Source organism: Penicillium concentricum (genome assembly GCF_028827145.1).
Source record: "Penicillium concentricum strain IBT 3081 chromosome Unknown utg000001l_segment0_segment0, whole genome shotgun sequence".
Taxonomy (NCBI): Eukaryota; Fungi; Ascomycota; class Eurotiomycetes; order Eurotiales; family Aspergillaceae; genus Penicillium; species Penicillium concentricum.
This window is the reverse complement of record NW_026622754.1, coordinates 377750-400949: the sequence shown is the minus strand read 5'-3', so window position 1 is coordinate 400949 and position 23200 is coordinate 377750. Positions and strand designations below refer to the sequence as shown.

General features: G+C 48.4%; 8 protein-coding genes across 8 annotated transcripts; 2 read left to right on the top strand and 6 right to left on the bottom strand.

The window, feature by feature from the left end:
- Positions 1 to 68: 68 nt before the first annotated feature.
- Positions 69 to 1211, bottom strand: N7517_000164 (NAD(P)-dependent oxidoreductase; the record flags this gene model as incomplete). The annotated part of the gene is made up of 3 exons (XM_056717894.1): positions 69 to 842; positions 930 to 1105; positions 1178 to 1211. The coding sequence occupies 3 exons, from the start codon at positions 1209 to 1211 to the stop codon at positions 69 to 71; spliced, it is 984 nt and encodes a 327-aa protein (XP_056582029.1).
- A 484-nt stretch (positions 1212 to 1695) lies between these two features.
- N7517_000163 (MBL fold metallo-hydrolase) lies at positions 1696 to 2778 on the top strand (the record flags this gene model as incomplete). The annotated part of the gene is made up of 2 exons (XM_056717893.1): positions 1696 to 2073; positions 2134 to 2778. The coding sequence occupies 2 exons, from the start codon at positions 1696 to 1698 to the stop codon at positions 2776 to 2778; spliced, it is 1023 nt and encodes a 340-aa protein (XP_056582028.1).
- A 559-nt stretch (positions 2779 to 3337) lies between these two features.
- N7517_000162 (CMD-domain-containing protein) lies at positions 3338 to 3838 on the bottom strand (the record flags this gene model as incomplete). Its single annotated transcript, XM_056717892.1, has 1 exon — positions 3338 to 3838. The coding sequence occupies one exon, from the start codon at positions 3836 to 3838 to the stop codon at positions 3338 to 3340; it is 501 nt and encodes a 166-aa protein (XP_056582027.1).
- A 717-nt stretch (positions 3839 to 4555) lies between these two features.
- N7517_000161 (carboxymuconolactone decarboxylase family protein) lies at positions 4556 to 5396 on the bottom strand (the record flags this gene model as incomplete). Its single annotated transcript, XM_056717891.1, has 2 exons — positions 4556 to 4759; positions 4824 to 5396. 2 exons carry the CDS (start codon positions 5394 to 5396, stop codon positions 4556 to 4558), a joined length of 777 nt encoding a protein of 258 aa, XP_056582026.1.
- A 338-nt stretch (positions 5397 to 5734) lies between these two features.
- N7517_000160 (uncharacterized protein) lies at positions 5735 to 7049 on the bottom strand (the record flags this gene model as incomplete). Its single annotated transcript, XM_056717890.1, has 6 exons — positions 5735 to 6074; positions 6130 to 6293; positions 6355 to 6404; positions 6470 to 6551; positions 6622 to 6848; positions 6908 to 7049. 6 exons carry the CDS (start codon positions 7047 to 7049, stop codon positions 5735 to 5737), a joined length of 1005 nt encoding a protein of 334 aa, XP_056582025.1.
- A 353-nt stretch (positions 7050 to 7402) lies between these two features.
- Positions 7403 to 8551, bottom strand: N7517_000159 (alcohol dehydrogenase-like protein; the record flags this gene model as incomplete). Its single annotated transcript, XM_056717889.1, has 1 exon — positions 7403 to 8551. The coding sequence occupies one exon, from the start codon at positions 8549 to 8551 to the stop codon at positions 7403 to 7405; it is 1149 nt and encodes a 382-aa protein (XP_056582024.1).
- A 1777-nt stretch (positions 8552 to 10328) lies between these two features.
- On the top strand, positions 10329 to 12828 carry N7517_000158 (uncharacterized protein; the record flags this gene model as incomplete). Its single annotated transcript, XM_056717888.1, has 4 exons — positions 10329 to 10981; positions 11053 to 11183; positions 11406 to 11952; positions 12015 to 12828. 4 exons carry the CDS (start codon positions 10329 to 10331, stop codon positions 12826 to 12828), a joined length of 2145 nt encoding a protein of 714 aa, XP_056582023.1.
- Positions 12829 to 13721: 893 nt separating this feature from the next.
- N7517_000157 (cytochrome P450) lies at positions 13722 to 15421 on the bottom strand (the record flags this gene model as incomplete). Its single annotated transcript, XM_056717887.1, has 3 exons — positions 13722 to 13874; positions 13941 to 14403; positions 14463 to 15421. The coding sequence occupies 3 exons, from the start codon at positions 15419 to 15421 to the stop codon at positions 13722 to 13724; spliced, it is 1575 nt and encodes a 524-aa protein (XP_056582022.1).
- Between the last annotated feature and the right edge of the window lie 7779 nt (positions 15422 to 23200).

Here is a 23200-nt window from a genome sequence, read left to right as displayed (position 1 = left end):
GTTTCATGTAGAGGACAAAAAAGGACCTCTTTTAAGGGAGAATGCAAAGCAACAATCCTTTGGTTATCTCAAGATTGCTCGTTCAACCATTTGTACACAACCCGAGCATCCTTTCCTTTATATCGTGGATCTGCCGCAGCCTCGTCAAGGGCATCCAGGGTTGGCTTATCAAGGATCGTTCTTGCTCCCACCATCTTCCCTAGGTCACTGCCCATCTTCAATACCTTTCTGCATAATTCGATCCGGAATCCGCCCTCGTAGTCCCGACTCGCAGGCGCGTTGGCATGGATTCCAGGTACGGGGTTACTCTTTGAAGTCACCCAACATTGGCCTCCACTGACATTGATCACATCCGTCAACTGTTTCAAATCCAATCCCATTTTGGCGCCGATATTCAATGCTTCGCTGGCAGCGAGACTGGTAATGGCTGACAGATAGTTGTTGATGACCTTGAATGCGGTTCCAGAGCCAACTTCTCCACAGTGGAAGATTCCACCGGGGCTTCCCATATGAGAGAGAACGTATTTGGCTGTCTCAAAAGTGTCTGAAGTGCATCCAACCATGAATGTGAGGTTGCCGGCTTGCGCCCCCATGGGACCACCTGACACTGGGGCATCAACAAATGTGACTCGTCGGCCACATGTGAACTGTTCATCTGTATTTCTAGTGGCCTCGGCAATCTTGTTGATGGTATCGGACTCAATGGTACCGCACTCCATGATTATCACTTCTTTGGAGACATCAGGAACGCGTGCTCGTACACCAGCCAGGATTCCCGTTTCCGGGTCCAGGTAAACTGTCTCAACAGCACGTCCATTTGGTAGCATTGCGATTACCAAGTTCTATTCCATTTAATCAGTCAATTTTATTGAATTTCTTGTTGCTGGAATCACGCCTTGATCCCAACTGCTAGGATCGTGACCTCTTACCGCTACTTTGGCTGCTTCAAACCCACTCTTCACAAACTCCACCGTACCCTTTCCTTTGGTCTCCTTTTGATATCTTTCTATAGCCTCGACTGAAACGTCGTTGACAAGAATCTTGGTATTGGAACTTATCCTCTCGCGGAGATTGATGGCCATCGGGTAGCCCATGACCCCCAGGCCTGCAAATCGATTAGCAAGATTCTCGAATATTAAATCACAATTCCAATAGAAGAAAGATCGGATTGACATACCGATGAATGCGATGGTAGTGAGGTCGGAAGCCATTGTAGCCGGTGTATTGCTGTCTGTTCAGGTATGCAGTCGGATAACTCGTCAGATTCTAGAAGTCCAAGGAAATTCCCACGAAATGATAATTAATAGCACTGGAAATTGGATAGAAAAGGCGACCGAAATAAATACTTTTGAGGTCATCTTGATTTGCATAGAAAGTAAATGACTTGAGTCTTCGCATAAAGTGTTATGTGGGGGAAAAGCGATGCTTCCCCGATCTCCAATCCCCAACCTCCACCCCCAATCTTGAGTTCTCCGACTCGATATTCCAGCAGTGACCTCGGCTTGATTCATTGCCTGCGTCAATAATCGCATTCCTTCTGATGCTGGGTCGATTGATCTATTGTCTCTTAGAACCCCACATTGGGTGACTGTGACTTACTCTTAAAACATTGGTCTACGCGCCATGCTGTGAAGAGCTGGTCCCAGAAATCCCCAGAAATAATATCAAAAAATCCGAACATTTCATTCCATCACCATGCCTTCAGCTGAATCCAATATGGAGGGGTTCTTCCTTACGGAGCCGCGCCCTGATCAAGTCTACGTTGAGCTTTCAGCCCTAGAAGGGGGGCAGTTGACTCTCCCAGAGAAGATGTTCATCACCGAGGCTGATTTAGAAAGACGTGTCACAGTGCCCTCGCTGTCCTTTCTCATCCGCCATCCATCTGGTATCTCTGGAAAGCCCACGAACATTCTTTTCGATCTGGGCATGAAGAGAAATGCAGAGGAATTCTCACCTACCATGCAAGCTCACATTAGCAATCGCCAGCCAACTATAGTGCATTCAGACGTGGCTGATTCTTTGCGCGGCGGGAACCTAGAACCTTCGAGTATTGATCTGGTTCTTCTAAGTCATGTAAGTGGGCAAAGGGGCTTCCTTTCATTCCGCTTGTGCTGATCTGACTCGGGACCTTAGGTACACTGGGATCATGTCGGAACACCGGATGACTTTTCCGAAGCACAATTCATTGTGGGCGCCGGCACTTTGAACATGCTTCATCATGGTGCACCCCCTCATTATCCAGCCGACAATTTTATTCCCGACCTGTTGCCAGAAGACCGGACCCGGGAGCTTCCCCCAGCCCCCACGAACACCACTCCAGATGCAGGAGCTCCTGAAATTTTCCCCGCACCAAAATCTCAGCAAACCACACATGAATGGAACCCACTGGGCCCTTTTCCCGCCGCGGTTGACCTGTTTGGTGATGGCAGCATTTACATCATCAATAGCCCGGGGCACCTCATTGGCCATATCAACTTACTAGTTCGTTTATCGGAGACAAAGTGGGTGTATTTGGGTGGGGATTGCTGTCATGATATTCGAATCTTACATGGAGAGAAGGACATTGCTCTTTACAGTGATGGGCACGGCGGCAAGCGGAGTGTGCATATACACACGGAGGGTGCACAGGGCACTCTTGGGAGAATTCGAGACATGATGGATGAGTTCAACAAGATCGCGGTGGAGACCCATAGCGAGCAAATAGTTGAGGTGATTGTAGCCCATGATGGTGGCTGGCGGGAGAGGAATCCCTCAAAGTTTTTCCCAGGTAAAGTTTAGGGGCTTAGAAGAGTTCATATTCAAGCAACCTAGGTGGAAAACATCTCTCTCATTCCTTATTGAACTTAAAGAAACCAAAGGAAAATATTTAATTCCAAGTTCGAGTGACTGTGTTTCTAAAACAACTCTTTTTTTGTGGATGTATTTCTTAGAATAACTCGTCAACCAGGGGAGCTATGGACTCTGGGGTTAATTTAAATTACTCACAACGGCGCGAGCTATTGTTTAGTAACAGTCAAATCGTTGATTTGGAGATGTCAGAAGCTAAAAGTAGCAAGATCTCTATTTCGTTTGGACTTCCATTCTTGTACACGGTGGTGGAAGAAACATCGGGTGAGCCCTAAGTCAGTGCCGACAATTCACTACGTAAAGATGCTGGCAGGTCAGCGTCTTGGTTTTCCAGTATCTACATGGTATTTGTAATTTAAGTCTAGCTAGATCATGCATATGAATTATCGATTGATTGACTTGTCTTTCTTATTGTTGTTACTTAAACATGATTTCAATAGCTTCTAGGGTTTCCTGTGAAAGGGCCTTTTACCCACAGGACGGGATTTATCTAGTTTTTCCGAGCAACGCGCCTGCTTTCTATCCATTTGATCCAAGGTGGATTAAATGGAAGCTTTCCCCCTAACTCGCGTGCCTTTTCTCCTTTTTCCGCCATTTCGTTCAAAGTTTTCTCAGCAATCTTCATGGCTTCAACACCAGCTGGGACACCACAATAGGTAGTAGCGTGAATGATGGCTTCCCTGATTTCCAACTCGCTCAGCCCGTTGTTTCGGGCACCTCGGATGTGGACTGCAAGTTCGGGCCCGCGGTTCAGGGCCATCAGCATGCCAATATTGAGAAGACTGCGATCGCGTTTCTCAAGTCCAGGCCTTGTCCAGGCATAACCCCAGCACCACTCTGTCACGAGTTCTTGCCCAGCGCGAGAGAACTCCGTCGAGCCGTTAGTGAGGGCTCGGTCGACATATTGATCCCCCACAACCGCACGCCGGACCTTAAGGCCTTCGTTGAACAATTCCTTGTGGAGGTCTTGGAATCGGGGCTCGGTAGACATCTCGGTTTTTGTTCGATTTGATGTAACTCTTTGATTGAGATCGAGATTCAGTTCCAGGGCCGGAAATAGATTGAGAAGTAGGCTTTTTTTTATTGTTAAAGTGAAGGGAAGACCTATAAAGCTAAGTAGTTGGAGCAAACACTAGTTATACTTACATATTATTTGCCCCTACGCCTCACAATATTAGGTGTGTGGTGGTGCTCGTCGGGGTTTTCACCGGATGACTACCCCACGGTCAGTTTTCCCCAACTAACCCCACTGGATATTTAGGGCGGGTGTGTGGATCATAGAACAAAAGGACTGTCTTCACATCTCACTTCCGAATTATTAGAGTTAAGAACTGGGGCAAAGTTGGGGAAAGTGCTCATCCGTCCGGACGTTGGTCTGTTTCTAGCCCAGTGATATCCAATCAGAGACACAGAGCGCCGCATTATATATTGGTGATTCACTGTGAATTTTCTCAAAATTGGCCAACAGGTTAAAGATCATAATCAAAAGCCTGCCTATGTGCGTTCTACGAGGCCAGCTCATCGACTATGAATGATACAACTACAGCATCTAAAACAGCAGAAATCGTGATACGAACATAAACACCTTGTATGTCACGTCACAGGCAGTACTATCTAGCAAGCAATAAAATATATGCGCTCTTTAAAAAATTTTCACGGCTCATAGATGTCTAAGATTTCACGACCGGATGTCGGCATCGATTCTAGATCAACCACGACCGGCCAACTCTTCAAGAATGGGGGCTGCAGCATGGGCAGTATGAACGCTTAACTGAGTAGCAATCTCCAAAACCTCGAGGATTTCCTCCGGGGTTCCACCATACTTAAGCACATTCACCATATGAAGACGAAGGCCCTTGACATAAAGATGAGTCGCAGCCGCATCGAAGGCGCAATATATCATCTCCTTGACCTAGAACTGCTGTCAGTATTGTGAAGTATAAACACATAACCCGCACAAAAGGTAGCAATCGTACCTTAGGCTCCAACCCACCACGGGTCCCATCCATGTCTTTCTCCCATGGCACCGAGGAGAAAGCGAGGTAAGCTTCAAAGAATTCCGGGTCCAAAGCAAGGAACTCCTCCCACGTTGGATGCCAATAGCCACGCTTTTTCGTGAAATCGACCTTCAACGCTTCGCGCTGTGGATCAAGCGGTTTCCCTGCGTAGGGATGGTTGTCGTATATTCCCGCCTCTTTCATAACGTCCACAAGCAATGGCACACCAACGTTGCATGCATGAATTCCTAGCGTACTAGTGAGTTCAATCACTTCCATCACTTCTCTCTTTGTGGCGCCCGCTTCCAACGCCAACTTAATGTGTTGTCGAATCCCAGGAAGGTAAAGGTGAGTTGAAGAACTGTCCACAGCGATGGCGATGAGCTGCTGTACCTTCGGCGAAAGGTGTCTCTTTTGTTTGGGCACAGCTAGTAGATCGATGCTGGCATTGAAGAACTCTGGACTGAGACGTTGTATCGCCTCCCAATTGGAATCCCAGGAGTCCTCCCCGAGCGTGCTAATAAATTTCTCGCGGCTCAATTTGTCGCTCATTTTGTTTTCTGATCTTGTATTCGACAAAGGGGTTAGAATTTCTCCGCGTCGGCCAACATGCCGCCAGTTACGATTAATATCAACTTGTGCCAACCCCACTTTGGGGACAAGCGATGGGGAAAGACGTGGGGTGCTGTGGGGGAAGACTTCACCCGACCAAATAGTGCCAACACCTACCAGTATCAGTGAGCTCTAGAGTATTGTAAATTTTCAAAGTCATAGGCGAATAAATTCCCATTCTTCGAAGTTAGCATTTCCTAGTGGGTAAAGCTAATATAGAGCAAATTGGTTTGAATTGGCAAGTTGCCCAGAAATAGCCTTGAGCAAAACTATACAGCCTAAAAGATAGCAATGGCACCAGGGGGAGATCCGATACCTCCCTTAATATGCAATGGGGCACTGGTGAGAAAGAAGCTCCATTTTCCCAGACTTGCACATTTACGGCTGAGTTGTTCCAAATCCCAAAGCTCCCCAATCGGTGTGCCCCATTGGCAAAGTAACCACTCATGTAAACAACAGGCTTCAGGATATGGCCACGACTCAAAGCTCAAAGTGTCACTTGCCACTGCGGAAAAATGCTTATCATACAGCCAGTGCACAGTCTCGATCGTGTTTGCAACTCCAATTGCACAGTTCTGCTCCTGCGTACCGTGACGACGAGTGGCGGTATCGGCTTGCCTGTATCGCATTAATCGGCGATAATCTATGAGTGAGATAAATTTAGATCACTTACTCATACCATCTCACATAGCCCGTACGGATTATGAAAATGTCCCCCTGCTTCGTTTCTGTACCTTGCCACTTAAGAACTTGTTCGATCTCCGAAACAGAGATTGCATAACTCTGGATGGGCGACGGGGGCGTTTTGCCGGAGTTGTGAATTTCCCACCACCTAAGCTGGTTCATAATTAGTAAGGCAGTCGATTTGAATCGCAAGTGCTTTCAACAGATAGCATACCCAATCCACCAATATTCCCCGACCGACAATTCCTCCTCGATCACAAATATCTAAACAGCGGATGTCAGTTCATCACAATTCTGCTGGACAGGCAAGGAAATGGCATTAAACAAACTGTGAATTCCGTTTCTCGGACTCTCCAATGCCTCCTTCATGTCAAGCCCATTATAAAACAGGCCTTGCTTCTGGATACTCCACTGTATATAGGAAAAACCGTCAGCATGCTCTCCCCTATTGGTTGTATGTGAAAGAAGCCGTCAAACGCACATGTTTCAAGCTATCCCATTGCGAACTTATTTGTGTGTTCATAAATATCTCATCATCGAGCCCTTCAAACCCCTCGGGCCTCATATCCTTCACGCTATGGGTAGTCTTTTGGCGGCCAAGGCCTGGGAACTCTAGCCTGTCCAGGGGCCAGTCCAGTTGCACATGATACCCTAACTGTATTTCCTCGGATGTCTCCCGCACAACAGATGGCGTCAAAATATTCAGAGCTAAGTGATATTAGAACCATAGAATTACCAAGGAAGCAGGATACCGGAGGTCAAATTACTTCCAAGTTCATCCTTCTTTCCGTCCTTGTCGAAGAAATTCCACAAGGAGCCTTGAGGCTGACCTGGAACGGGCGGTAATTCATCGAATGATGGGAACACAATGCGATCAGAATTATAGTTATCGTGAAGGGTTGAAGTCATGATCGATAAATTTCATCTCTTTGTTGGAGGATAGTTATGTTGTGTCTCACGATCTTTGTATCGGTTGTGATCAAGAGTTGAAAAATGTTTGAATGAGTAGCGTGGAAATATATTCCCTTCAAATCTGCAGCATATTCTCTCTCGGGGAAATCAAGAACCTGGATATTATTAGATATTATTAGATACCTCAGTAAATGACTCCACGTCGGGGTAAGGATGTGGGGAGATGAATTGTCCCAAGACAAAATTCCAACGACTACGGAGTATGAAGTTAATGAAAACGCTTCTCTAAAACCAAACTCTGTATTTTAATTGCTTTTGAGGCAAAAAAATGAATGAATATTCGGGCAATATTAACTATTCACTAGGGGGATAGATTCGCCAAACTCATCAATAATGAGCTTGCCCTCTGCCCCTGCATGCTGTTGCTCAACAAGCTCATTAAGCTGATGTAGAGGAAATGATTTTGTAACACTTTTCACTCCATGCGTACTTGCGAACCCCAACATCTCGCACAGTAGTTTGTTGCTGCCGACGAGACTGCCAATGATAGACACATGTCTAAAGACAACGTCCTGCGTAGAGAACGTAAATCCTTTTTTGGGGAATGATACCACAACGCATCTGCCCCAATTCTTTAGCAGTCCCATCCCGTAGTCAAAAGCTTGTTGAGATTCAGGGAGAATGATGGCTGCATCAACTCCCATTTGCCCCCGCTCAGAGACACGATCTTCTTTCCCTATCTCATGGACCAAATCAGCAGCGTTGACCTCGGCTGCGTTCGAAATTTTGGATGTTTTGGCCACTTGGCGAGCAAGATCCAATGCGCGTTTTGATGTATCGATGCCGAGAACCTTTAATCCCATCCGCTCCGCAAATTGGATCCCCAGATGGCCCAGTCCTCCCCCACAGCCAATAATGGCAACCCGCTGCCCATGCTTTAACTCACAGTTCCGCAGCGCAGAATATATGGTTAATCCTGCACACATCAGTGGTGCAGCTTCCTGTGCACTCATACCGATTGGGAGCGGTGCGATTTGACGTGAATCCACAAGGGCATACTGCGCGAAGCCACCGGCGACGCTCAAGCCAAGGTTTTTCGCATTCGGGCAATAGACCGAATAACCGCTGTTGTCACCCGGCTGGCCATGGTTCGTGGTTTCTCGTTTGCATTCAAAGCAGGTTCCGCATGGATGGAATGCACGACCGGGCACACCCACGCGGTCACCAATTTGAAATCGCGGTATTGAGGGACCACCTTTGAATTCTAGTTGGGGTACTTGTGCAACCGCCCCTGCAAATTCGTGACAGCCGATGTGAGGCCATTGAGTTGGGCCATTTGCGTGGCCTTCAAAGCCGCCTGCAGCGCAAACTGCATCGGTGTGGCAGTATGAAGCAGCCTCCACCTTTATCAGAAGGTCGAACGGAGATGTCAACTTCGGCAAAGGCACTTCTGTCAAAACATAAGGCTCATTGTAGGCATTGAGAACCTGTGCCTTCATGGTTGATGGGAGAGAGGACATATCGACTGGCGCTTTTATTAAAATGGTGGAATCGATAGCCTGGGCACTCAGCTTGATAGATATATGAATAAAAAAGGTTTTGGCCGAAAGCTTACTAAGTATTGAAGAAAGTTGATGTCAATAAGTAGGACACCAGTTCCGAGTAGCGCGTTTCTCCGCATTACAACCTCCCCACATAGATATAGTAGTCGCTTTCAATCGGGGTACGTTAAATATGATATTTGGGGTAACTGGCCATTTTTATATTCGTTTTACTTATGTTATGATCTTGATTCCACTGCCTGTGGGAAGTTGAAGAAAACTATATAAAATTACAAAATCGAATATAGCGAAGTAGATAAGTGTTGAAATTGTAAACGGCGGACCTGTGAATTACTAGATCCAGTTCGTTTTGGCTTTTTTGGGTTTAGCGCCCCAATACACTGTCACGTAACCTACCTTTAATGCCGCCGACATAAAAGACCCGTCTTCGCTGTTCTTCCTCCCCCTCTCTCACTTTTTCATTCTTCCTACCCCTCTATCTTGCACTCATCGCCGCCAGCTTTCTTTTACTCTGGCCCCCACCGACTACTGCGCATTTGCTTTCAGCCTGACGCACTGCCCCTTTCATTTTTACAGGAGATGCCGCTCGATCCGACATCCAGCTTGCAATGCCCATCACCCAGAAGCGTAACCACTGGGATGATACAGCATACAGTTCTTTCGTATATCGAATTGATTCGCTAGAACTCTGCGCTACAAAATAAACCGCGTCTGAGGTGTGACTATGATCTTTTCTAGCGGTAGATTACTTCAAGGGAGATGAAAAATAGCCCAGCGAGATCGGGGAGTTGTAAAGTAGAAGTAAATTTTAATTGAGTTCCATCGGGATGCTTGCCTCTAGCGTCGCCGTTGAATACACGTGAATTTTCGTCTATTTCCATCCCAAAGAAGCCATGCGCGGACCGTCTGGATGATGCACCTATGGGCCAGGGGGAAAATATTAGATTGTTCTCAAGTGAGGGCAGCAAGGAGTGGGATAATATCGCAATACCTTGTCGACTTCTTTCCTTCTCGCCTAGAGGAGCGAGACCCGGGGAATGGTTCTATAATCAAAGCCAAGTGGTCAGCTAAAAGATGATTTCTTAAGAATTTTTGGATCACAACTCACCTTATCTTGCAAAGAGAGGGCCATATCCTCCGTATAGTGTTGAGAAGTGAGGGGAGGGCCACCTTGAGAAAGTTCTTCGTTCTTGTTTTTATCCATTTCCAGCAACGAGAGATAAAGGAGATCGAGAAAGGATTGCAAGTGAAATAGTTACAGAGTGGACGATGTTATATTTATACCTTACGTTCCTTGCTATGAGATCAATCAAGCCAGTTTCAAGATGAATAAGACTGAAGGGACAGGCAAGTCCTGCAGCAAGCCGTGAAAAATCCAAGCCCAGCCATTCCGAAAATGGTCATTTACAGTACGTAATGAAATGGATAAAAACTTCCGCCCTTTAATTCATCTAGTAATGGAACTCGCAGCTGGTGGAAGAGAAAGCCATGGCCTCAAATCCTAAAAAGGCAATATGGCGAGGTCTAGAAGCCATCGCTTGGCCCCATCACTTTGTCCCGCTAGGCCAAGGCTAGCGGGCTTTTGCCAGACGCCTATACGAGGCTGTTCTTAAGCTAAATGTTAGGCTGATGCACTTTTCCTCTCCTTCTTTCCCAGCTGTTTGCTATCTGGACGATTTGCTCATGTCAATCGTCCCCTCTTGTAGATAATATAATGTTCGGATACGAGTGTCTGTACTCCAAAAGTCCCCGCTCCTTCCTCTTCTCCGTTGTCGCCAATGTCGGCCCCCACGGAGCCAGCCGCTCTCTGGCCGTGGCCTACCGGCAGGGCAACGATAAGGACATCTCAGCATCATCTTCGGAACGTGTTGAGAATGTTGTGGCAGACATCCTTGCGCTGATCAAAATATTCTCAGATTCCGCGAACCGCGCGCCACTTGAGGCGGAGAGGGCACTCGCGGAGGGCTGGTATGGTCGGTCTCAGGGTGACAACGAGGCTGAGAGTAATGAGCGGCCTAGCATTCCAGACAGGCCGCAGCCTCCTTTCGTTATACCTGATGGCTCCCAGGAGGAAGAGCAGTCGCAAATACAGCCCGAGCTGCCATGGCATGATGATGGGCTCAGCGAGTTTCCCTTTACAACGACCTGCCTTTTGCTGGCATTATTAGGCAACGATAGCGATTCTAATACCACTAATAGAATCAGCACGCGCCCCGGCGACGTTCAGCTCCAGCCGTTATCCACTTTGTTCCGTGCTGACTGCCTCGAGTATGGCCTTGTCGTTCTCGACATCTCCGACCTTGACAGCGGCGTCAAGTACGGCATCGTTGGTTTCCCCGTGCGTTATATGGCCGAAGTCTCCTATTGGTGTGAGACTGGTGGCTGGGATCCAGTTGAAGACCCCCGCCTGAGAAGGAGCCTGACACTGTACTTGCCAGCCCGCGGCCTCGAGTGCCGTTGGCTATTTCTCCGTGGCTACGCAAGTACTTTTACCACATGAACCTGGAAGAGGACCCCAGGTTCCTGATACTGAAGAATACGCCGATTGTTTATGCTGCAGCCTTAGACTGTAAGTCTGTTTCCTCGCCACCTTACTATCTCTAGTATCAAGATGATGTGCATGAGCTGACTTGGTAATGGTAGACATCTGGCCCCCGGAGCTTGCTAGAGGCGAAGATCAGGCTGGAGAATCTTCGCCAGGTGCCATCTCAAGCATCTCAAATTGTCTGTAGATCACTCGTGCTTCCCTAGTTTTACACATACTTACGGCATTTACTGACTTATGCAAAAGACTTTTGGCCTTCAAAGTCCACCACCAGCGCTAAAGATGCATCGACCACAACACCCTCGCGCTTGACTACGTCAAACGAGCCGCCGCGAAATGCGCACATGGACCGCGCTATCGATAATCTGCTGATTCTCACACAGGATCCCGCCGATCTTCACCTCGATGAGGAGACAATCGACAAATTTCAAAAGCTTGCCAAATTCCGCGAGCAGCTGCGGCGGCGGCTCGAAGAGGTGCCCCATAGCCTGGGACCGTCCTCCGAGGCCTCGGGCCATATTCTGCGCGTTGCATACGCCGGACAAACGCACCTTAACTGGGTTGCGTTTAGGAACCTCGCGCCCGCCGTGATCGCTGCCGCGATTGTATCTGAAGAACTTCGAAGCGCGTCTGCGCTCAGTCTCTGCGTCGATAAGTTCAAGGTGGAGGGAGACGAGGGAGACCTTAGTGATCTAGCAGCGGCTCTAGCGCAGTCTAAGACCCTCAAACAGCTCTGTTTTGTCCAAGGACCGGACAGGCACAGCGATGACGCCTCTGCTCGTTTTTTCACGCAGTTGCTGCTGGGGGGAGGTCATCAGGAGGTTCATCAGCAGACTTGGCGTGGCTCCGCGACAGAATCATCTATCCGACTTACGCCTTTTCGACATCCTTGCGCAGCCGTAAATTCACATCGCCCTCGACTACTATTTTCACTCGCCCTTCCCCCGTTGCCCAAATATTTCCTGTGATGCACATGCTCACGCTTGTGGGTCATCAGCGCGAAGATGCCGCAGACGCAGACCACCAGAACAGTCACTATTACGACATGGGCAACACCCTTCTAGACCCCGAGCGCTTTGCCGTCCGATTTCTATCATACCTCCGTTCCGTGGGTTCGGGTTCTGACAAGGCCATCTTGCGATTCGCATGCGGGGAAGTCTCCTCGTCACTCACCACCACCAACGACGACAAGTCGTCGCCACCATCTGTATCACCAGGACGGTTCGCTGTGAGCCCCATTCCCACTGAATTCTTTGGCAGCAACCTCGCAGCAAGTGGTGAATCAAGAGTCGGAGCCAGAGATATACACCCTGGCAGCTGGATGCTCCTTCTGAATCAACAAGGCAGTATTTCGAGTGACGACGATGATATCTTACTACAATACTCATTTGTCAGAACTCGTCCAATCTCTGCCGAGATTGCACACGAGCAACAACAACAACAAATACCCGGTTTTGACTCTAGTCTTGTCGAGGTAGTTGGCGGGCTAATAGAGTTCCTGCGCGAGACGGTGCCAGGGATAGACGTTTCGAAGTACGAGAAAAGGGTCGAGAGAGTAGAGGAGGACCTCCGCACGCAGCGGGCTTCCATGAAATCGAGGAAAAGCCGTGTCCGTATCGGCGTCATGCATGAGAGCGGTGCCCGTAAATTGCTTACTCAGTTTCTGTGATATCCAGGTGGATCTGACTGTTCCAGTACACTTCAATATTGAATAGTAACAAGTCCTTTCACTTCTTATAGACCGAACAAACATCCTAGAAATCATAGCCGGTGAATGTGGGCTCTATATAATTTGTATGTCAGTCAATCATCACTGTTGTTTACTCGTATGTTCAGTAATCTTCACCTGAGGATAGCTTTTGTGTGGGTTACTTTAGTATGTCCTGCCGAAACAAATGGTACTTGGTCACTAAGAAATTGCAAGGTGTGGAGGGATTCATAGGGTGGTAATAGGACCATCGATGACATATTATTCCTGAATTAGGTTTGATTGATATAACTACCTAGGCGCTGTAGAGCCCTTCGGCTTCAGAAGGGCTAGGTACTTTGCTCTACCCATCCCTAGGGATCACACCACCTACATGACGACAATGACGCTTGGCTCCATTCCTTCTTCCAAGGAGACACCTTACGAACCAAGTACTTTAAAACCTAATTCTGAGCAACAAGAAAGACCTCATCACCAAAGTCATACTATGACTAAAAGTGCTGGGCGGGTGCAGAATAGTGGTGTTACAGGGCAGTGGGCGGTCAAGGGGCGGCTGGACATCCCAAGTTACGGGTGGAAAGGCAGCCGTTTCTGGCCTTAAAAGCGGTCATTTTCGGCGTCAATCCCACAGGTCCTCATATTCTAGTTGTAAAATATTGGCTAATCAACAGTAAGTCTCAATCTCTGTGCTGGCTAAATCATATTGAAACACAACTTCATGCTGCCCAGAGAAAGATGCGAAGATAAAACAAAACAAAACAAAACCGTGACCCTGCTTAACTTCATTGTTGTTGAACAAGCAATCAATGTCTTCTGCATCCCGTGAATCTTTTTTGGAGTCACCAAGCACATTGCTAACCGCATGGAATAGTACGAGGCTTCAAAATCACATTCATATCGTGCTGAAATGCAAACCATACACTGGTGATGCGCCATGGAACCTCTAGGTTGACCAATTCCACGTCAAAGTTTCTCAGCAATTGTGCGATGAATTTGTGAATCTCGACCTAGAAGTCATATCATACCCTGTGAGAATTGAACCACCAACGGAAAACATGTTTTAGATCTCTTACCAGGGCGATATTGCGGCCAATACACATTCGTGGTCCATTTCCACCAAATGTCATATTTGCAACCTCGTACCTTCTCGCCATTTGCTCATCTTCAAGCCACCGCTCCGGGCGGAAGATATCAGCATCCGCGCCCCAAATGGCCTGGTCGCGATTCTGCGCAATAGGGCTGACTCCTACTGGGGTTCCGGGCGGGATGGATTTGCCGTCAATCATGAGGCCTTGCTCTGGTACATGTCGAAGTAGCTGGTAGACAATGGACGGGAGAAGGCGAGTTGCTTCTTTCACGACAGCGCAAAGGTACGGTAGCTTCAGTGTATCGGTGTACGTAATGGGTGATGTGAGGGTATTGTCTTTGTAGTAAGTGTCAATTTCCTCCTGCAATCTTGCGTAACGCTCAGGATTCAAGCATATGTAGTGAAGTGTTGATCGCATTCCAATCGACGTTGTGTCCGCTCCGGCTCCACTAGCCAAAATAATTCGTCAGTATTGGCTCCAATTCTCTTTCTGGGTTGGAGATCTTACACGATATTCAGAGTCTCCATGAGAATCTCCCCATGGGAGGCAGGGGCGCCGTCAGGGCCCTTCATGTTTATGAAATGATACAGCATATCCTTTCGCTCAGAGATATTTTTTCCTTCCTGTCTCTTTCGAACTTGCTCACTGCTCCACCTCTGGAAGTGAACAGGACCATCAGCCAGCCCTAGAAATCTTCTGATAGAAGATGCGAAGGGGTTTTGGAGCAGGCTTATTTGGCCAGGGAAGTGACCCAGGTTGGACCCCCATTGAAAATATTGATAGATCGATGAGCGAATATTCAAGGTATCGGTCCCAGATTCCAGCTGTCCTAGAGGTGAGCCGTAGGCTAACTCACCCACAACGTCAAAGGCGAGCATATTTGTCCACTCAGACATGTTCACTGGCTTACCCAACCCTACATGCTTCTGCATTTGGATCATGAAAAGGTCTAGACAACTCTGGATATATTGTTCAAACTTCAGGATTGAAGTCATGGAGTACGCGCCGGAAAGCCTCTTGCGAAGAAAGGCGTGTTCTTTGTTGTCCTGTGTGGAAAAAACATTTGCACCAGCGTTTCGCACATCCCAGACTGAATACCACTTTGTTTTTTTTGCATGGTGTCCATGACTGTACAGTTGCTTGATTGCCTCTGCATCGACAAGACTAAGCTCATTTGGGGCGATGCGTACAGCGCGACCATAAGTGTTATGTAGTTTGAGGATGTCATCGTGCCAAGTACCACGCCAGTAATGGTAGCTTCTCCAAAGTCCAGTAAACTTCGCCAGGACTGGCCCGGGAAACCTTGCCAAGGGACTCAAAAACGCTTGGTAGAATACATAGGAACATATGGCGATCACCACCAGATTGGTCGCATTCAATATGACTGCTGGTGAGACTTTTGAAAAAGAAACATAAATGATATGAGAGTTTTGAAAGGCGTCAAATATCCGAGCAGTAAGACCCATGACTGAAAGTTTGACACGTAGTCGAAGTACTCCCGGAAACCATTTCTATGCAGTCATTCCTATAAATACAAAGGCCTGACTATCACAAACCTATTCCCCAGAACCAATTTCCCCATATTCAGGAAGATCCTGGAGTGTGGGGAAATGTGGCGCCTCAGTCTCCCCCACTTCCTTTCTGAGGTGTTGTCGGAGCATACAGACCGGCATACCGGGGATTTAATTAATCCAGGTTGTGCAGTAATTTTGAATTAGTAATCCGTAATCCATATAAATTGCTAGGAAAAGGGATACTGAAATACAGAGATTTTAACACCATTGATTGGACCCATACATTTTAGGATACCAGTGTATTCGACAGTTATGAGCCCGGTTCGCACCCAGTAAGGCCACGATCACCAAAGTATAGGGCCGAACACCCCCCAAAGCTATCCCTAATAGCCCCTGAAGCGGTATAGCAACCCCTGAAGCTATCCCTATAGCACCCAGCGCTGTATGGCAACCCTGAATCTATCAATGGAAGTAGCATCAATTCTCTCCGCCATGAAGGGCGATAAACTAAAGGACTCGCCGCAGTGGCTCACTTGGTATGCTCGGGTGCAGCTATATGCGATATAGAAGAATGTTTGGGACCACTGTGATCCTAATACCTCCCCCACTGTGAGGCCGGAAGCTCTGAAAGAGCCAATTGAACCGGAATACCTAGAGGATGGGAGTGAAACTGATCGGAGATATTGGAGAGATCGTATGGATATATACAAATTGAGATATGCTCGATGGGAGAAATAGGCGAAAGGACTGAGCGATGTAAATGAATATATCCTCACCTACCTGGATTTAATGCACCATCTCAATCTGATAGGATATCATACACCGTATGATAGACTAGTATACCTGAAATCTCGCTTTGCTCGGTCGACGGCGTATGAGGAGGAGGTTCGAATGAAATGGAAGGTCTTCGCTATGCAAAAACCGACGGGGGATATTGAGCTGTGGCTATAGTAGTGGAATTCCCTAAGAGAGCAAGCGATCAGCCTTGGTATTAACGTTGGAGATGCCAATAGGGACTTCCTACACGTAGTGAAAGAAGTGCTTCCTATCTGGTGGTAGGGTAAATACCAAGAGATTGTCATCGATAAGAAGGTGTACGATACCCGAGATCTTATCGAATCTTTTCGCGCAATAAATAGAGAAATAGGGGTGCTAAAGGTATTATTAACCTCGCCCCCGAAGAGCGCCTTTTCCACTTGGCAAGGGCACCCAGAAGCTAAGCCTGAAGCTAAACCCTAGGCTTTATAGGCTTCATAAGAGAACCTACCCTTCGAAAAGAGGAAATGCCCCTATGGTAACACCTATCCTAAGCATAGGGTCACCGAATGCTGGGTTTTAAACGAGGAAATTCGACCGGAAGGGCTGAAAATCAGCGAGAGGAAGCTAGAGAAAGCAACCTAGGTGTTAGTAAAGAACCAGGCCTGGAAGAAATGGGTGGAGAAAACCATAGCAGAGTCAAATTAGCTAAGGCAAGCCGAATCCGCCAACCAAGTCAGCTTTGCGACCACCGTCCAGCACCAAAAGGATAAGCAGCAAGGTGCGGATCAGAAGAAGCAAGAAGTGATTAGCCAGCGTGCCCTATCCCTTGCTAAGGAAAGCGATCCTATCCTAAAGAACCGCTGGATTTTAGATACCGGTTCTAGCTCCTATGTGTGCAATAATCGAGATCTCTTCGTCCAATATACCCTAAAAACCACCTACCTCACCACTGGAGATAGCACCACCGAAGTGCTAGGGAAGGGTACGGTTAAATTGGTGGGAAGACACCTAGTGAAAGGGAGAATGGAGATCACCCTAAGCGATGCACTGTATTCGCTAGGATTCCATATAAACCTAGTATCGTACTCGATGCTGATGAAGAAAGGGGGGATATGGTGCTAACGTATAAACTATATCCGGGACCCCAACGATAGGCCAGTCGTCTGTGTGAACCTATGGGATCAATTTAACCTTTGGATATTCGACGAACCCGGGGAAGCACCGCCTTAGCAAGCCTATTTCACACAGAGGAAGTTAGTGGAACCCCTAGAAATAAAGGTATCAAGCGAGCTATGGCACCGGCGATTAGGCCATATTAATCGTAAGAGGATGAAGAAATTCACCACTATGGTGGAAGGGGTTGTCCTCGATGATGAAGAGAAGAAGTCCACCGAGTAAGAATCCCTATGTCAAACCTGCCACTTAGGGCGAGCACCTAAGTAGATATCAAGACTGTTACGGAACTAGCCTAGTTGTGCAACTTAGACGGGTTTTAAGAACAAGAAGGTTTCGTTGAGGAGAGGAGTTCTCCTGAGCTAACAAATGTGTACATATTCCGTCGAAGGCGGTAACGTTTGGCAGATTCCGCGCAGCATAAGCAAGCATCTTCCATAGGGCTTCGTACGAAGTACGACGGCCCCATAACAATACCCCCCTCCCCTAGGACAATGACTGTTTGCTTCAATAGACGCCAGATTAGGAATCAATGGGAGAAGCAAACAAAATCGTGGCCTATGATTGGCCGAATAGGGCAAACGTGTTCGACGACGTCGTTGCTTTGTAGCATGTGGGCTGTAGTTGGAAGGCATAAATAGGTCCTCAATTCCCTTCTTCTTCTTCTTTTTTTTATTTTTTATTCGCAGTCTCCAAACCTCCTGTCAACCATGGAGTCGTCTAACTTCAATCTTCTGTCGTACGACCCGCGTCAAGTCGAACCCTCCTCCCGGCGTATGCTCCTGCCCCTGACTCGCATTGAGCACGGAGGGAAGCAGTATGTCAAGGTCCGTCTGACTGCTGCGGGAAACGAAGCCCTTCGAATGCTGTGCTTCACTCCAGTGCAGCGGGAAGTGTGGAGCTGGCCCTCTCCCTCCGCCCTCTGTTGTAGAGGAGCTCATTGACTAGACCGTACGAGGCTTAGCACTTTTCATAGACGCAATCAACACACAATATCGAGGTTTCTAGACTCAGTTAGCACTAGCACGAAGCGTAGTAGCTAGCCTTATCAAGGGACCCATCGATCTTTCTAAACGGTGCGGTCTTCTGTAGCCACACGTCTAACGCTATTGTGTCCTTGAGTGCGTCCGCTGGCTCTGTGGTTGGTCTCGTGTAGCCTCTCCACTTAACCTTGTAGCTCGTACGAGCGTTGTTCCTCCTGCGTGTTTGTGTCTCATCTATAATTTCTTCGATCTCCCACTCTTCTTGGTCGTCGACTATGATTGCTGGTGGTTGCGGTTCGTGTGCCAGTTGGGACGGAAGGGGGTCTTGTGTCGCGAGTCGTACGAGGTTAACATGGAATACTGGGTGAATGCCGGGTGGCGTATCCAGTCGTACTGCGTGGGAACCAATAACTTCCTGAACCCTATATTTTGCGTTCTTCCAGTCGAGCTTCTTGCAGGGTCGTTCGGTCTGTATATTTTTCAGGTTTAACCAAACAGCGTCTCCGACTTGGAAGGTAGGCGCCGGTTGTCGGTGCCGGTTAGCGTTTGCTTCCATCTGTTGGTTGGCGTAGGCTATCGATGCACGTGCCCAGTCCATAGCTCCAGCTAGCTTTCGTACGATCGTTTCTGCCTTTTGGATTGGGCTTGGTTCTGGCGTGGTAATGGTGCTGTTTATACGCGGTTCCTCGATTGGTGGGTCAAATGGAGAGAGGTTATAACCGTGGGTTAGGAAGAAAGGGCTTACGCCGGTTGCTGCGGAGACTCGTCCATTTAACGCAAGTTCGGCCATTGGGAGTAGGCGTTTCCAGTCGTTCTGTTCAAATCGTACGAAGAGGCGTAGGTACACTTCTAACGTGCTATTGTGTCGTTCGGTCTGTCCATCGGTCTCGGGGTGGTAGGCCGTCGACAGCCGTCGTATAACCTTACATAGCTGGCAGATCCGTTCCCATAGGAGGCTTGTGAATTGGGTTCCTCGGTCCGAGACGATCGAGTTTGGGAATCCGTGTTGTCGTACGAGGCTGTCAATGATTGCCCATGCGGAGTCTTCGGCCGAAATTGACTTCATCGGCCTTAGGATCACTCCCTTTGTCAGCCGATCTGTGATTACCAAGATGTTCGTACGGCTGTCGCTTGGTGGTAAATCGGTGATGAAGTCGAGGGCCACGTCTCGCCATGGTTGTTCTGGCACCGGGAGCGGCTTTAGGAGGCCTCGCTTCAGCTCTCGCCATGGTTTCGCCCCGTTACATAGGTCACAGTTCCGTACGAATCTCCGGATGTCGATCGACATATTCGGCCAGAAGTACTCGCGGCTAACCACTGTATAGGTCTCCTCCCTCCCTGGGTGTCCGGTGAGTCGAGAGTCGTGTGCGGTCTGAATGATTTTCGTACGAAGGGGCTCAGAGTTAGGGACCCATAACCTTCCGCGGAAGCGAAGTTTCTGGGCTTGGTCGATTGTGCATTCGGAAGTTGAGACTTTTAGCTTTAGTTCTGGTGGGAACTTCCGTAGGCCCTGTTGTAGTGTCCGTATAGCGCCCTGGTACTCGTCATCCCCATCTCTCGCTAGCTCCCAGTCTTGTTCGTCAGGGGTTTGCTGTGCGGTCGTGGCATGGATATTCACAGTAGCCTTATCGTCTCCTATCTGCGTTAGGAGACACTTCGTACGATCTGCGATTCTTGGGTCTTCCTCGGTTGGGTTGTCTTGGTCTCGTCGTGATAGGGCGTCCGCTCGGGCGTTGTCTGTACCGGGGCGATATTGGAAGTCGAAGTTGAACCTACTTAAGAAGAGTGACCACCGCATATGCCGTTCAGTGAGCTTCCTTGGTTTGAAGAAGTATTCTAGGTTCTTATGGTCGGTGATAACGAGGAATTTCCCTTGGACTGAACGTAGTTCTGCGTCCCATGCTTCTAGGCATCGTACGACAGCGAGCAGCTCCTTATCGTAGATCTCATAGTTACACTCGGCGGGAGCGTTTTTCTTGGAGAAGTAGGCGCATGGTCGTAGCACACCCTTATCATCGTACTGTGAGAGGACTCCTCCAACCGTGTATCCTGACGAGTCGGACTCTACCACTGTCGTACGAGATGGGTCAAAGGCTGCTAGTATCGGCTCTGTTGTGAAGAGTCGTTTTAGCTCCTGGAAGCTCTTCTCGCATATAGTAGACCAGACAAAGGGGACGTTGTTTTGCGTGAGTTGGGTAAGAGGTCGTACGACTTCTGAATAGTTTGGGATGAATTGTCGGTAGAAGTTGGCAAAGCCGAGGAATCCCCTCACGCCTCGGACTGTGGTTGGTGTTTCCCAGTCGAGTATCGCTTGCACTTTTTCAGCGTCCATCTTAACCCCTTCTCCTGCTCGTACGATAAAGCCAAGGTACTTGGTTTCGGTGCATTCGAATTCGCACTTCCCAATATCCAAGTGTAGGCCAGCTTCCTGTAGCTTCTGGAGGACCTTCTTTACGTGTTTTCGATGATCTTCGATGTTCCCTTCCGAATAGATCAATACATCGTCGAGGTAGGCGGAGCAGAAATCGTCTAGGTATTCTCGTAGGGACCAGTTGATATATTTCTGGAATGAGCTCGGCGCGTTGGCCAGGCCAAAGGGGGTAACAAGCCATTCGTAAAGTCCGTACCTCGTACGAAACGCGGTTTTCCATTCTTCTCCTTCGGCAATCCGGATCTTATGGAACGCGGCTGATACGTCGAGTTTCGTGAACCATCTCGCTCGTCCGATCTGGTTCAGCGTCTCATGAATCAGGGGAAGGGGGTAGCGGTCCTTTTTTGTGAGAGCGTTTAGCGCTCGGTAGTCGACGCAGAAACGGAGCCCTCCTCCTGGCTTTCGTACGAATAGCACTGGTGCTGCTGCTGAGGATTTGCTAACCCTAATGAAGTTCTTATCCAAGAGCTCATTTAGGGTCTTTCGTAGCACTAGAAGTTCTTCGTTCGACATATTGTAGAGGGGCCCCCAGGGGACTATTGGTTCTTTACCATTTTCTCGTATAAGTTCGATTTTATGGTCGATTCCTTCCCCGCGGTGTGGTGGGAGTTTAGTCGCTTCGTCGGGGTCAAATAAAGGGAGGAATTCGTGGTACTCAGTGGGGAGTTCCACCTTTAGGTCCTTTGGTTTCTTGGTTTTCAATGCTTTCTCGATATCGGCCATAGAGACAGCAAAGATTTGGGAATCGTACGAATTATGGTCTTTTATTGCTGACTGAATCTCTCTATGCATTGAGAGTGCCGAGATCTCTGTAGTATCGGGGAGAGGAGTTTTGCCGATCCCATAGAGGCGGGTTTTCGATGATCGAAGATATAACCGGTTCCTTAAAGGTTCGAAGCAAGCGTTCTGTTGTCTCAGCCAGGGTAGGCCAAGAATCAGGTCGTATCCGATGGAATCAGGGATCATATAGAAGTAGGTCTCTTTCTCAAAGTGGTGGTCAATTGAGAGGGAGGTTCGTACGATTTGTGAAATCGTCCCCTTTCCTCCTATTCCTCTTAATGTTCGTGGTAGGATCTCGAAAGTCTCTAAGTTCCTTTCTTTCGCAAAGGCTTCACTGATAGCTCCGTACGATAGGCATCCGCTATCGACTAAGGTACGGGCCATAGCTTGTCGGTCTAGGGTCGCGGCAATGACAAACGGTGGGGAGTTCATACGCGTGGCTTCAAATTCTTCCCAAACAGAATGTTTCAATTTTGAAGTATCTAGCGACCTCCGTACACGATTTCGTACGAAGGTTATTCTTTTCCCGAGTCGTTGTCTCCATCTGCATCGACAGCGTTCACCTCTAGAGGTCGGGTGGCAGGCCGTAGTCTACAGCCCGCAATCAGGTGCCCTCTCTGTCCGCAGCGTAGGCATTCCCCCTTCATTCGGCGTTGGTCAATCTCTTCCCGGGAGACCCATTTTGCCCGTTCGTTCGTACGAGAAGGACTGCTCCTTTGGTTTGTCTTTAGGGCCGCGATCTCGGCTTCTAGGGCGGCGATCCTAGTTGCTTGAGTAGGTTCCCAGTCCATCCTGCCGGCGTCGTCTTGGGTGTTGCTGAGATTGCCACGGAAGAAGGGTCTTAACTTCTTCTTCTGGAGCGTTTCAATCTGCCGAAGGTCGTGGTCGATCCGAAGAAGGCGGTTCCGGTAGTCATCGTACGAAGCGAATTCAGCTCCGACGGTACTCTGGAGTAGATCGACGTTGATTGCGGTCCGGAGAAGGGCCATCTTCTGGGCATCGGACCAGTGTAATCCACCCGCGGTAACTAGTGTCTGGTCGAACTCAGATAGGAAGTCGTGGAGACTCCTCCTACCCTGCTTCATCGAATTTACTCGTACGAGGGCACGTTGTTCCTTGTCTGGGTCTTCAAAGTAGAGATCCATGGCTTGGTAAAATTCATTGAGAAGGAGGGGTTTCTTCTCATTCTCCATTGCTACGATCCATGCGTGGGCTTGCTGGCTCGCAATGCCTTCTAGCCTACTAAACGCGTAGTAGGTCTTCATTTCCTCGGAGTGAAAGTAGTGGGCATCCATCAAGAACTTGATTTTCAAGTTCGTACGAAAGGCTGCGTACTCCTTAGGGTCCTGTCCATTGTAGGTTCGTACATCGGGGTAAGTTGGCCGGGTCGGCCCCCTTTCTATCCTATCGTTCTCTCGTGGTGGGGGAAGATCTCTCCCATCGCTTGTTGTGCCGGTAGTGCGTCTGGTAGGTTGTCGTGATCAAAGGTATTATGTCGTCGTGGTTGGTAAGACATCTTGTCTCTCACTCTGTACTAGTAGGAACTCCTTACTAAGCGTCGATAAAGGTGACGAACGAAACCTAATGTTACGGAACTAGCCTAGT